Consider the following 15,229-nt stretch of genomic DNA (forward strand, 5'->3'; position numbering starts at 1 on the left):
GTTCTCCACAGCCCAGAATAATTAGAACCTAAACTCAGCAGAATTAATTCTTCTCCATTCTAAAGAAGCGCTATAAAAGTTACCCTTCAATGAAGACAATTTTTGTGCAAAAGAGCACTAGTTGAGTTGGTATCTCCGAAAGATAATTGCAGTTCTAGTACTTTAAAATATACTTATGATTTAAAAACAAAAAAATCAGGAATATATTTGCAAACAAGCACTACTCCAGAAAAGATTTATAACGACTTTCTACTCAGTGGCTGAACAGGATCAAGAAGGTTATTCCACTCAGAACAAACCGCTGCACGTTAATAATTCCCAAATAGCTACAGCACAAAGAATTTTGTTGTAGACTCTTCACTAAACAATCACTTTCACTGGGAAAAGAAGCAACTGGAACATCAGCTCTACAAGGCCACTGACAAAGACACAGCTTCAAACTGCAGTGTTGTGAAAGACAATGCTTATTATACTTGAACTTACTTAAGGACCCTTCGATTGTCAGATGGGCTTCCAGCCCTCAAGAATGAACTAGATTCATTATCCATTGGTTACAGCATTTTTACATAAATTTAGTATATTCTTTCCAGAAAGGAGACAAAGAAAGCTACATGCCATCACTGAGATGCAACCATAGGATCTCTAATCACGCCTCAGTGGGACTATTAAGTCTAACAAGAAAGTACCACTTTCAACAGCACTCTTTACCACAATGTTAATGCATCGGTTCAATATTGATTTAAAATGAAGATCAGCAACACTACTTCTTGAAATATTATAGTTTAACTTGGCATTTTCCCATCCAACCTCTAAATGAGCCCAACAGATATTACCTAAGGGGTCCAACAGAAACAGAGTAATATGGCTGCAGACTACCATCGAAACTGCCAGTGATGCTTATGATGGAAGAGAACACCAATTCTAGTCAAGGAGGGCACCAAAAGAGGGAAAAAAAACTGGTTAGCAATAAGGACTTTACTGCAAGCAGATGAATTGCCTCCCCTGCACAAAGAGGTCTCAGTTGATCTGCTGCCCTGTTGTTTCTGCTATGAGTGGTAATTAGGAAGCCCTTACCTCTGCAGTTGGGTTTCTAGAACACACTGCTGTAAAGAGATGACACATATTCAGCCTAGCATTTAGCTTCTTGCTCTTGAGGCTTTTCCAAGTGACAAGCCTCCTGGAACACAGCAACTAGTGTGTTATTTTTGTGGGAAGTTCTGCATGGAAATGAAGGGTTTAGTTCTGGCTTGGATCATGCCCTGTTGTGGGCAGCTGTATAAGCTTTTGACAAAATGATTCTTCAATTCCCCTCAGCCCTTACCTGTACCATCACTTACTAATTTATTGTTAGGATTCTCCTGCACAATCTGTCAATCAGTCTTTTTGACACAGGCTAGACTAAGCCTAGACTTTTTAGTGACCTGATCAGGATCTGAATCCAGCTCTCCAACCAGAGAAACTGGAGAATCATTCCCTCCACACCAATCAGTGAGAGAGAAAGCAAGCTATCTGAAGTATAAAAGGCAGCACAATTACCCGAAATCTGAGTCTGCACCATCTGGAGTCATGTGTTCTGGGTCTGTGCCATTTTCTAATATAGGAGGCGTTTTCCTGTGCTCCACTGTTAAACCGTTGGCTGATTTACTTGAACTCTGTAATGATGGCCAGGCATCTTTGTTATTACTGTTGGGTCTGGAAAAAGGCAAGAGTAAAAAAAGAAGAGTTCAAGTTATGAAGAAAGTGTTTTTAAATATTGTAAGCACTGAGGAAATGAATCCGTGTGCCAGACAATCTGTAAGAACAGATTTATATGGATATTATTTCTCAGATTTTAAATGGTGATGACCAAAAAAAGATAAATCAGAGGGGGAAGGAGGGGAGAGAAAAGACTGGGCAGAACTCTCCATATTCTTCACTGAACTGATAGGTGCACTGCCAAAGTCCATACTTGTCCAATTAGAAAAATCCACTGACAGCTTCAGGTACCAAAACCTATATACATTTTATCTAAAATTATTGGCTTTATCCCATATGGTTTATGAAACTTTTAAATACCTGAACTAAACCACCTATTTATTGAAAATCTTTTATATTCCAGGCCATATCAGGCCCTGCTCAACAGATTTGCTGCCTGCACAGGAGTCCATAGCATCACCAACAGACCATGAAACCAGCCAGACCAGCACATTGTTTATTCAAGCTATTGCTCATTTCACTTTTAGTTTAAAACCATAATTACTTCCCTTATTATAAAATAAGGTTAAGTTTCATTTCAGAGAGCACATCTGATCTGCAAGAGAAGTTCGAGAGGACTCAAAGCAGAAATTACTGCTGAAGAGTTACATTTTAGACAAATTGAAGCCAGTTGAAATACCATCCATAACCAAATGCATTTAAATATATTGTCATCCACTAGCCCTACAATCTTACTACAAAAGTTTGTTTTAATTTTCTCCATTTTTCCCCTTTTAACTTTAGACTTTCATCTGCTTCAATTGGTATGCTATTTTCTAGTGTTCAAGTGCTGCCTTCGAAAGGAACAAGCTTTCAAAAAAGTTTTATAGGTAGTATGTACTTATTACATGGCCCAAAATTTGTTCTACCTCTCTAGGTAAATTTAATAATTTACCAGTCAGAATCAGGAAATTTCCTACAACTATTTATAGCAATAAGAATGCTTCCTATTCAGAAAAAATTGATATTACTAGATATCCTCAAATCTCAGTTAGGATTTTAAGATTTGCTATTCTGCCTCCACCTGCTCTCAGATAACACCTACGTAATGTATACACAAATGAAAGCTTTGATTTCCAGATTCCATCTTCACTCTGTATGCATTTGAAATAAGTTAGAGATAGTGAGTTGATAAGATACAAGCATCAATGAATGAAGACACATTATGTCATGATGTGTCAGGTCATTCATTCAACATCGCTCCCCGCAAAAAAACCAGCCACAATCTGAATACAAGCCTTTCCAATCTGTTAACAAGTTTATTTTAAATATCCCAAATTATGTCCGTTGCAGTGCAAGTCATCTGTATATACTAAAATTAACTTTAAAATTTCACAGGTAAAAGTCAGTGTTGCATCCGATTTTTTTTTTTTTTTTTTTTTTTAATATACAAAGTTTCCAAAAGGGCTGGTCTCTAAAAGGCCAGCAGGAGCATAAGAGTTCCTACTTCTAGCATAAGAAAGCATTCATTTTGATTCTTCAGGAAAAAAACTCAGAAAAGAGCTTGATCCATCTTATCAAACGAACTATGATTTAAATGTGGACTACACCCCTAATTTTAAGAGAAAGCAGGCACTATTACTATCAAGTGACATACCAAGAGATATGCACACACATTCAAAGAGGCACTGGGGGAATTTTTCAACATTTGCCTTTAGCATCAAAAGAGAAGTTCTGTGAATATGACCTTTCAAATTAGAACGGAAATGGGAAAAAGCATTTATACAAAGTAAGAAATTGTTCTATTTTTGGATATTTAATAATAGACACCTTTTATTTAGAACTCAACTTCTGCTTGATTCCAAAGTAAAACTGAAATCCGACACCCCAGAAACACAGGTGACCACAAAACTGTCAGAGGCTCTCTGACAAACCGCCAGGCTGATTTATCAGTGAATCAGACAAAAGAGGAATTGATGGGGTAGGAAGTTGTGAAGAGCAGCCACACACACACACACCAGCTCTCCAGCTACACATAGCGCTCATCAGATAGGACTTAAAGAAACATTTCAAAATCCCAGCTGCAAGAAGAAATAGACTTTGCTACCCAAAAGATGATGCCTAGCGCTTAGTAAAGAGCAAATTCGATGCAGTGGTGATGCTCTGTTGAGGTGACAAGTGAAATTAACTCCAAACCACTTGCAGCCTGGAGTAAATGCCATTTTTTCCCCCTCCCCACAAGTGCCAAAATGTTAGCACCACAGATTGGCCAAGCTCCAACTCATAATTGCTTTCTGAAGGCTTAAATGCTTGCTGCAGTTTCAGATGGAGCATTCTTTCCTCTCTGGTGTCATTTGTTTTGTTAGAATCTAATTAGGTTTCAAATTAAGATTAGTTCAGACTTCGAACATAAAATAAATCAACACTCAAACGATGCACTAAGTGGTGTGTTCGCTTTACGCGTAGCTCTCTTCCTTCCAAGTCAATACTGAACCAGTGCCCAAGACATAACAAGATGTGGCACAGCCCTTCAGAAAAGGCCAAACTGGAAGCCCTGACCACTTGCAGTCAAAAAGATCATATGACACTTCCTGTAAAAGTAAAGGAGGATAATCCGAGTACACCTAGCTGGATTCCAATTCTGGAAATTAGATTTTATATCCTCAAGCTCCCTTGGCAATATTTTAGATATCGTATCCACTTTCTTCCTAAGATGTTATGCAGTGATACCACCGATGACAAACCACTATCTGAAAGTTCAGTAAACTGGCCCACAACACAGGTCCTGATTACAAAGCCAAAGCATGCAAGTGAAAACTAACTTTTACAATCTATCCTGCCCTTCTCATTATGAAAATCCCATAAAAAGGAGGAGAGTAAGTAATTAGCAGCTTTTATTTCTTTATCTCAAATTTAATGTTTGAGCAGACAATTCACAGAAGGACTGATCAATCGTACAAGGATAAATGAAAGCCTAAAGTGTACTCCTATGGACAGCAACCTTTTCACAACTTACTGGATAAAAGACTAATTCAATAGAAAGCAGTAATGAGAAGCAATATCTGCAATTAAAACATATCATGAAAGCTATACCGTTTCAGTTTACTCAAAGGCAGGAAGTCTTCAATTCACATCTTGTGAATTCTTAACCACACAACAGGAAAAAGAAAGTGTGATTATTTTACTTCTAGTTTCCAAGGTCTTTACACTTAATGTCAAGACTGCACTTGAAATCATGATATAAACACACAATAAAAAGCATCTGTCAAGATAGTAACGTGTCCCAGTTGTGACAGTATAGACTGCATTTGTCACAACAGACACCATACCAAAAAAGGTGATTTCTGTTCTTCAATAAATACTACAACATGTATTGATGCAAATATGAAATACAAGGTCTTCTTTCAGAAGAAAAATACCCCATTCTGACTTGGTGAATCCAAACGCACACAGCAGAAAGGAATTTATCCACCAAACAAGACTCACACTGAGTCAGTATTAGAACCAAGTGGTGCATACTTCAGCTGAATGGAGACAGCTGATATCTGGGTTTATCATGTTAACATGCACTAGACTAGTGTAGGCAAGTTTGGGGATGCAATAGGAAGAATGTTTTCTGCAGGAATAACCAGAAGAAAAGCTTTGCCAGGCAGTCCAGCATCAGTACTTATGCATCATACCTCTGCAGTGCTGACACTTTATTCTTGTTCTTGTCAACTGTACCCGTAGATAATTGGAGAAAGTTGGGGTTTAGTTTGTATAGTTCTTGCAGTAGTTTCTGTTCATATTCCTGGTGCTTACCCGCCTAGGGAAAGAGAAACTGAATGAATTAGGTCTTAGGGGTTTTTTGTTTTTATATACACACACACAATATTTATTTTATATATTATATATAAAAATTACAGATAGATACAAAATCTCGCAAAGCTTAGTAGTTAATTCTAACAACTTCAGAGGTCACTCCTGAGTGAAACCTCAAGAGAGTGCTTCTCAATCTCAGCATTAATATGATCTCAAGGAACCTAAAGCTTGCATCAGAAATCACTCAGATGGATTTACCAATTTATAACTTTTCTTTTGAGGCTTCTAAAGCAGAAAATAGTTGCAACCTTATTAGAACTTGCTCTCCAGTTCTAATAAAAAACTTCACAATAGTACCATCTAAATCAAAAGTGCCTAAATCTCCACAGCAAGTGTACAGTCTTCATTCTATATATCAATTATATTAACCTTTTCAGGAGAAGGGAAAGAGGAAAAACAGTCTCTCTTACAACCCAGGGTATAGAATGATTTACATGTGGGAACTATACAGGCTTAATAAAAACATTGGAGGTGGTGCAAGTGTGAACTACCATGTGACAAGGAATGTATTCCAAGCAGTAACTAATAATTCTTTTAAATAATTTAAAAGAATAATTAAAAGAATATTTCAATTCTTAATAATTCAATTCTTCAATTATTTAAAAGAATATTTAAATATTCTTTTAAAATAAATAATATTCTATTTAATAGATTTAAAATAAAGTCCATACCCCCCAACATTTTACATGACAGAAATTCAAGATGAACATTCACATTTTTTGTAGGTCGTTATACCACTCGAAGTTAAGAAATATTATTTGCAAGTTAGGCATTTTAATATTTTTGAGTAAAATGCAACATAAAATAGTGTATGTTCTAATATAACGGGTATTCTCTTGAATTGTAATACTTTATATACTTACATATAAAATATATGAATAAAATACTACATTGTATATCTATATCTAGAGAGAGAGAGAATATATATATTTTTCCAATTTAAGCAGGAATACTTCCCATTTCAAACAAAACCACTGATAAAGGAAATGGCCTTTATGGGCTCCTTTAGTACAGCAATTCCATATCCCACTTAGTAAATACTCCAAGTCAGTCAAACACTAAACATCTCAAGTATTTTGGTACTTAAGTCTCCAGTTTTCTGTTACTGGTCAATTCTGAACATGTCTTTTCTATGTACTTAACCTACTCTCATACCCCTAAAAGGGCACTGAAACATTTGGAGTAGGTTCGTTCTTACCCAACTTTGTAAATGTCTACACCCAAACTACTACCTACAGTAGAAAAAAAAGATGAACTTCTAGAGTGTGGTTCATCTACACAAAGATTTTAGGAGATACACTGAAACCTAGAAATGCCTTTCTCCACTTGCTATAAAGAGAATATAAATAACTAGCTCAGATACAGGGGTCTACACTACAGACATTTAAGCAGCTGAGTAAGAAGAAACCTTCCTTGATCTCTCAAGCTTGCTTAAGACTTCAATGGCAAGAGACTGAGCTCTGGTTGTTCAGGGATGTCAGGCCAGCCCTAAGTTCATTTACCTGTCATGTGAATGTGAGAAAGAAGAAACAAGATTCAAATTCTTCGTAGGAATTCGTAGGAAACCATGTTTTATTTATAAGAATCAATCCAGAGGCCAAACCTAGGAAAACAAATCATCCCACTATCTCCTACCTGTCTTATCTAAATTCCCAACTTCACTTTCAGAGACTTCTGAAGTTCTACCAATTCTTTTCAGTTTGTCACAATGTTTAGCTCTATCAACAATTATGGAACCTAGAAAGAAAGTTTATCCACTAACAAAACATTTTGTTTTAGAGACAGAACCATAACATCTGTGACAACAAACAGACAATGAACAACCATTCTCATTAAATGGACATGTAAATCCACTGACAGTAACCAAAACCTCAGAAAGCTGATGCCTTTGAGTTCACAGAACTCTTTCATAGCTGTGTAATTCCCAATGATTTCCAAGAAAGTTAAAAAAAGTTTAACAAATATAATAAAGTACAGGAAAGGAAGATTCATTTAAGTCACCAAGATCAAGTATCACCCACTCAAGAGTTATGAAGAAACTAAAATGTGAAATTGCAGAACTGCTGGCCAAGGTATATAACCTGTCAGTTTTAACTGACAGCTGTGGCAGAGGACTTGCATATTGCTGGTGTAACTGTCTTCTGTAAAAAGGCTGTTGAAGGGATCCCAAGAACAACAACAGACTGAGTTCAACTTCCATCCCTTGCAAAATGATAATGTCTAATCTTAAAGAAAAAAAAAGTAGTACATGGATAAATGCAATCTGTTGGGAATGAGCCTGCATGCCTTCTGTAAAGGGAAATCCTACTTCACTAACCTACTGGAATTTCACAATGGTGTCAGTAAGCATATGGATAGAGAGGATCAACGAAATTTTTTTTGACAAGGTTTCACACTAAAGATTATTAAAGAAGTTGCCCTGGGATTAGAGGAAAGGTGGTTCTATAGATTGAAGCCAGTTCAAAGACAAAGGTAGTGCTTACTGGTCACTCTTCCAGACGCAGAAGAAAATCAGGACTGATGACTGGGATCAGTTTCACAAGACACCATCAGTGAGCAGGAAAAAGAAGAGAACAGCAAATTCTGTTCACTGACAATGCTAAGCTACTTTGGGTAGTGAACAGCCATGCTGATAACCAGGAGCTCCAAGAGAACCTCATAAAACTCAACTAATGGGCAAAAAGGTGGCAAACGAGTTTCACCATAAACAAACATAAGGTAACACATCTGGGGAAAAAATAATGCCAGCACTGCTAACCTCTGAACTGGATGTTACAATTTGGGGGGGGGGGGGGGGGGGGGGGGACACAACAACACACACACCAACAATACTCCCCCTACCAACCAAGAGGACTGCTATATGAAACTTTGTTGTTCCCACATCTTGAGTGTGATGTGCATTTAGTCTGGTTTCTGCATCTCAAGGAGGACCCAGTGGAGTTAGAGAAGATACAGAACAGGGCAACTAAAATGATCACAGGGATGAAGCAACTGCTTCACAAAAATAAAATTTAAAGCCCAGAAACTTTACAATTTGGAGAGAAGGCAGATGAGGAAGGCAAGATCAAGTTTTATAGCATCACAAAGGTAATGGATAAGCTGAAAGCAAAACCTTTATTCACCAAGTACTACAGTGCTAAACTTAGGGGACATTTGACAAAACTGGAGATTAGTTTATAACAGCTGAAAAAAAGTACTTTATAAAACAGCTAGTGAAGTTCTGGAACTTGCTGCCACAAAAGGCTGTGGAGTAACCAGTATCAACAGGTTCAAAAAGGATTAAATAAATTCATGGCTGACAGCTCCATAAGAAACTAGAAAGCCTAAGCAGGAACATACCCTCAAACAAGCATAATACAACAACTCTAAACAGTGAGAGAAATACAGGGAAATGAACTGCAGAAAGTATCCAGGTTTGCATATGTTCTTTGAACTTCATCTCCTACTGCCATTATCCGAGGCATAAAATATACTACAGGGACTATTCCTAATAGGGTAGGGTGCTTTTTATTGTATGAAAATCTAGCTGAAACCCTCAGAAATAACTGCTATCTATGGAAAAAATGTTTAATAGATACAGATATTTTTCCTTATTCTCTGGTTTAGAACAGCCTAGCATAACTGAAGTAAAATCTACTTATACAACATTTGCGCTAGCACTGGGGGTGAGGCCCACCTGCTTCACGGACAGACCGCATGCAAGTATTTTATAGCATGGATACAAAATTGACATACTCGAGACTGCGTTTGAAAGCTTTACAGTACCCTCTATGTAGACAGACAGACTCAGACTCAAAAGACAGTTTTTCAGAACACCCCATCTTTAAGGCAGTTAAGCTATCAATTTACTTGCTTCCCTACTCTAAATAAGGATTTTGCTGATGAGACAACTGTAAACTACTTTACAGCAGTATTAAGCTCTGTTACAGTTACCCTCAATGTTATGATTCAAATCTTTTCTATACCTTTCACAGGCTAAAAAAGGTATTAGAATTTAGACACGTGCTCATATCACCATATATTAGTTAAGCCATGAAAACTGATCATATTCATAAAACCTGCAGGAAAACCTAAGTTTGCATTACTCTTTCATTGAGATTTAAAATAATGTATGTTACCTTGCACCAGTATGAAAAAAGGACAAACTCTAGGTTATTTGAATTCTTGGTTAAGAGTTTATCTCAATCCTTTTAATGCTCCAACATTCAGTGGACTCCTTTTCAGCCTTTAAAAGCAGTCCAATGAAAATTTTAACTAACTACTCACTTCCAATATCCAATTGGTGAAGCACCTTTTGTAACTCAAAATTCATTTTTTCCACAATAGTCAATGGCAGATTACATTATGCTAATATTTGGCTAAATTATATACAGGAAAATACGTATGTGCTACATTTCATTCATGTGTTTCTCATTCTTTACACCTACCTGCATTTCCTCTTTTGTGAAACTGGCTGCTTCATCTCCCAGCTCGTGTAGATACATGCAGTCTGGCTTTGGACACTGCATATTCTTTAGAAAATAACTGCAGTATTTTGTTGTACCTAATGATGCCTGAAGAATGGAAAAATCAGCTGAATTAAGTACAAGAAATCAAGAGTCCCATTTACACTACAGGAAAATAAGAAACATATTTCCAAAAAAATTATTCCTCCTCAAGATTGGAGTTTCATCATAATGAATTTTTGATACAAATTAACTAGAAAGTCAGTTTACAAGAAATCCATATATATGCTCAACGATTAGATAATTAGATGAGAATAGAAGTAAATTCTAATCTAAATAAATGCCAAAAAGAGACTCAGTAAATATTTGCATTCATAGTCAGAAGAAACTGAACAAAGTAATTATGAGTTTGTATTACATTAGTCCAGTTAATATTTGGTAGTAAGGTCAGGAAATTAGCATTAGTCAGATAATTTTCTATAGCCACCATTTGGCCAAGTCAGCCTTCATACCTGTTATCAAAATGTAATACTTAATTTTCCCATAGAGCTTTTGAGAGGTTTGTTTGTTTTAACTACTTTTTAAAAGTCCTGTAGAATCACAGCATGGATTTTAAAATGGCTGAGCACAGAACAAGTCCCATTGGTTTTCCATATATTATAGAGCAAATGAAGTGAAAGGAAGCTGCTGGGGGGGGGGGGGATTCAGTTTAATAACGAAGTGAAGCACATTTAAAAAAAAAAGAAAAGAAAAGACAAGACTAGGTTTCATGGCATAGTTAATTTTATGCCTCTACATAATAGACCTGGGCTTTATTTTTGGAACAGTCTATTTCTCCTAACCTGAAAGAAGATAGGATGCTTGAGACAATGACAGATTTACTACTACAGGAATGCTTTGGGAGCATGGTCCATAGGACATTAACATGCTAGAAAGTCTGGAGGATGAGAAACATAAAGCTCAAGTAATGCCACCAAGATCACTGCAGAAGTACATTCCTCTTTAATCGCACTCCATGTGTTTGGATCACAGAAATGTTCTGTAAAAACAAGTATCAGGTTTTCACACCATGGTTCTAAGTTACACAGCAAAAGATCCCATGTGGCAAAGGGGGAAGGGAGGAATCTCTCTCTGCTATTGCTTTTAAGAAGTTATTTGCCAACTCCCGGCCAGCTGGAAGCTCACTAAACTTCAATGTCACAATTAATGCTAAGAAAATGGGTCAAAAATCAGTAACTCGCTCAACTGGACATTTTTGTTCACAAGAACATATCTACAGAAATAAAATTTTACAATATGCACTGATATTAGTGTGCTAGCACATATAGATGAGAATGTAAAAATATTACCACCTTAAGTGTTCTGCCATCTACCACCACATTATTGACACACTGTATGGCTCTGAGAGCATCTTCTGACCGGATGTAGGTTACATATGCACTGGCACTTGGACCCTAGAAAGAAAACATACTGATTTTTTTTTCCAGAAAGACCGGAATATTAAGCTTTTTGTATAGCAACTCATTTCCTAAATTGCTATATTCAAGACTAGACGTTTTTAAAAGGAAAAGTGACAAAAACAGTAAATTTCATAAAAATTTAGATGTGATGCATGAAGAATGTGAAAAAGAAGAAACAAAGTGTTGCTTAAAGCTCTAAATATACTCAATAATTAAAAGGTGTTTTGTACCTTGAAATGGAAAATAGCAAATAAATGCTATACTGCTGCTTGTTTGAAGGTTCTCATCCTATCTCCTGCTTTTTAACTTTTCTATCTGCTCTCTGTATTTTGCAACCAAACTTTGAGAGTCTGGTAGGCAATGGCTCAGTTACTTACAGTAATCTGATTTCTGCAAAATTGTATTTTTTCTTTTTAGTCCTTTAACCCACTGCTTAATCAGAAATAGGGAGCCCAGATCCACTCCAAACCATACTTTCCCTAAAGGAATGAAATCATAAGAGCCTCTACAGACTTACCTGTGAGCCTGCATATGATGTGCTGTTATTAATGACAACTTTGTGTATTTTACCAAACTTCCCAAAATATTCTGGTCGTTTCAAAACCTACAAGAGAAGACAGTTAAAGTGGTATACTGGGAGACTAACTGCAATTCATAGGGGACTATATTTATCATTGTTCTATGTAACTATGCAACCAGGACCTCTAATAAAAACAGGTCTTTTCTAAAAAAAGGAGGAGAGCATGTAGATGTAGATCTGTTCTCCAATGAAAAAGATTGTTATTTAAAATATGAATTTATGTTGCCACTGCAATAAAGAACTAGAATTAGAGCTATTTCACACTTTATGTTGTATTTAAGTTTCTTTGGGGATCCAGATCATCTAAACTGTACTATAGCAAGATAGAACCTACTCAATATGAAATATTCCTGTATATGCTTCCCCCCCCTCAAATTATAAAATAGCTAAAAAACCAACCAAACAAAAAAACCCACATTCATCCCAACTTTAAAAGAACTTTAAGCTTGCATTCACATATATTAATCATTAAAAACAAAATGCTCAATTCTGACTCACTTGCCCTAACCTTGAAGGGAAAAGAATAAACTGGTTAGCTTGAGACATCTTTAAATGTATAGAAGACTAGAGATGAAGTATAGGAAGACAATATACAATACTTCCAAGGGGCAAGAGAAGAGATATTTCAGAATCAACACTGCACTGAAATGAATGAGTAGATATCATATCTCTGAGGAGAAATACTCCTGTCCTGCTCTTCATCGCATCAGTTAGCGGTAACACACCATTTAGGGATCCCATGCAAAGCAGGAACATCTCTAGCATATTAAGCAACTTTGAATAATGGCTACATGTGTGACAATGGACTTGCCAATATATCTTATACGTGGTACTAAAAGCTGTTATTTCTCTATCCCATGCTGAAAGGATGTGCAGAAGAACCAACTATTAAGACTGAAGCGAGATAAGCAAAGGGTATTTCTGGTTCTGAACAATAATTAGAGAGTAAAAAGAAAGATTTGTTTCCCCAGCTCCATCTTCAGATTAAGACTGGATAATACAGTAGAACTGTATTGATCCAAGACTCTACCAGCCACCTCCTCTCCCTCCTTGAGGGAACATCCATGTCTTCAAGATCTAACAACGCTAATCATATTTGGAATGTTTTGTAGGACTACAGGGCATGTTTTCTAGATAACCAGTCATTCTCAGTAAAGTCTTCTGAATACCCTTCCATTGATCTACACCTTCCTGAAAGATATTGCGTCCACCTTTGGGCACCCATCCAGAGGAGACTGACAATTCTGAGTAAAGGAGAAGAATTTCTTCAAGTGTCTTACAGATTACAGATCTGTATAATCTTATTTATAATATAATATTATCTGTATAATCAGTATAATCTTACAGACTATACTCCTGACAATAGCTGGCAGCATGGCCTTCAGGTCTTCCCCCCCCCCCCCAATTGCACATCAACATAAGTAAATTCATCTGGACTCCAATACAATCCACAGATCTCTTTTCAAAAAGAGTAAATAGCAGCCAATCTCTCCTTCCAAATGACCTTTATTTATACAGCAGTTTTATCCTGCTTAAGTGGGAAACCTAAACTTGTCTATATTGAGCCCTACTTTTTTTTGGCCTCTCTCTTGTACAGGCTAGATTTTTTGAAGGTCGTCTTTTTTTAAAAAAAGAAAAACTCATCTTGGTGCTATATGCAAAATTCAGTAAGTACACATTATCTTCTGGTATGTCAGTAAGAATATTGACTACCACCAAACCTAGTACAACCCCCACTTACTACACCAATAAACCACTGGTAATTACTTGAAGTATTCAGTGTGGCACTGAGGTTAAAAAATAAATTTTAACTGTATATATTACTTCTCCTATTCACAAATCCTCTTATCTGGTCATGAAGAGAAACTGAATAGATTTTGCAGTAATAAATAGCATCAAGACAATGCTGACAGTTGCAAATACAGCAGATTAATTTGTTGCTATATTCTTATAGAAATTGAAGTGTTACAAGCCATATCAGTTTAAGGTTGATTTTTCTCTTCCCTCCACTTTCCCCCCCCCCACCTTTTTCCCTCCTCTACACAAAATGCAGCTTTTACATTTGTTCTTTTCCAGTCTATCAAAATGCCACCCATACTCAGAGAGTCTACAAAAAGAGCCACTTTTATTTGAGACTTCTCCAGACAGTTTTAGACTAATCAGATGAATTTAACCTGACAGAGTAGTTTAAGACACGCATCTTATCCTGTAGATCATTCCTTCCATATTCTAGCTGAAGGTACTCTTACTTATTAGTGTTAATTCCATTAGCTATCTGCAGTTGACTCTGATGATAGAAGTAAAGAGAACATTTTAAGTAATTTTTCTCAAATTAAAAGCTTCTTTTTGATTAGGTAGGGTATTGAGTCAACCCTTTTCCAGGTTCTCCTCATATTTTTTTTTTCCCCCCCCTCGAGTGACATTACTGTTATGCTCCTTCCTAGTTACACTTCATTGTGCGTCTTGGCTTTTTTCTTTTGTCCTTACAGCTTTGTGCTACACTTTCATATTTGTTCTTTATAATCTGACCCAGCTCCCGTTTTAGAATAGGTGGTCCATGACACAACTGTGTAGTGCCAGCAGATCCAGCACAGGAAAATACCTAGAAATTCTTAAACTCATTTTAGGCTAAAAACAAGCCATTTTTGACAAATGCTAAGAACACTTTCCTTAACAAAGGATACAGCAGTTGTACTCTCAAAAGCAAACATCTATCGAGGTTATTTTGGAGGAGGAAGCTGAATAGTTCCCTTAAGGGAAGCAGGCCTCAGCATCAGGGAGCTTTTTGAAAGCTCCCATTAGATAGATGCAAGCATGGGCACAAGGACGTTCCCATGGTTCCCTGACAGTAAGTTAAGAGCAAGATCTGCAGGTACGAAGTGCTCACCTCTGGATCTGCTAGGCGCTGAGATAGCCCTACCACAAAGACAAGGTTCTTCTGTACAACTCGTACACTGGCCAAGTGTTTGCGGTTCTCTGATATCTTCTGTTTCCTCTCATTTTGTTTCTGTTTCTTTTCATTTTTTATCCTTTGCAGCTCTTCCTGGGAGAGTGGTTTGTACACTGCTGGATCTTCTGGGTATGGCTAAATATAATAAATATCATTAAAAACAACCCAGTTGAGAAACATTGAGAATACATTTAAAAACCATTAATCCTGATGTTGTAATGCATAAATTTCCTTCCTATGTTATCCTGTTCTGATTGTT

General features: G+C 36.7%; 1 protein-coding gene across 9 annotated transcripts in view; it reads right to left on the reverse strand.

Moving 5' to 3' along the window:
* The window catches only part of CNOT4 (CCR4-NOT transcription complex subunit 4), an 82,291-nt gene that overhangs the window by 22,441 nt on the left and 44,621 nt on the right, over positions 1-15,229 (reverse strand). For 7 of the 9 annotated variants that reach the window (XM_026076094.1, XM_026076089.1, XM_026076096.1 and 4 more), the window contains 6 exons: positions 14,908-15,105; positions 11,958-12,044; positions 11,333-11,434; positions 9,963-10,088; positions 5,355-5,479; positions 1,537-1,692 (listed from right to left, as the gene is read on the reverse strand). In XM_026076094.1, the coding sequence (XP_025931879.1) occupies positions 1,537-1,692; positions 5,355-5,479; positions 9,963-10,088; positions 11,333-11,434; positions 11,958-12,044; positions 14,908-15,105 (794 nt within the window). The remainder of the gene's footprint in view (positions 1-1,536; positions 1,693-5,354; positions 5,480-9,962; positions 10,089-11,332; positions 11,435-11,957; positions 12,045-14,907; positions 15,106-15,229) is intronic. The other 2 variants (XM_026076095.1, XM_026076097.1) reach the window with 1 other exon arrangement.

This window comes from Apteryx rowi, unplaced genomic scaffold (genome assembly GCF_003343035.1).
Source record: "Apteryx rowi isolate R43461 unplaced genomic scaffold, aptRow1 scaffold_426, whole genome shotgun sequence".
Taxonomy (NCBI): domain Eukaryota; kingdom Metazoa; phylum Chordata; class Aves; order Apterygiformes; family Apterygidae; genus Apteryx; species Apteryx rowi.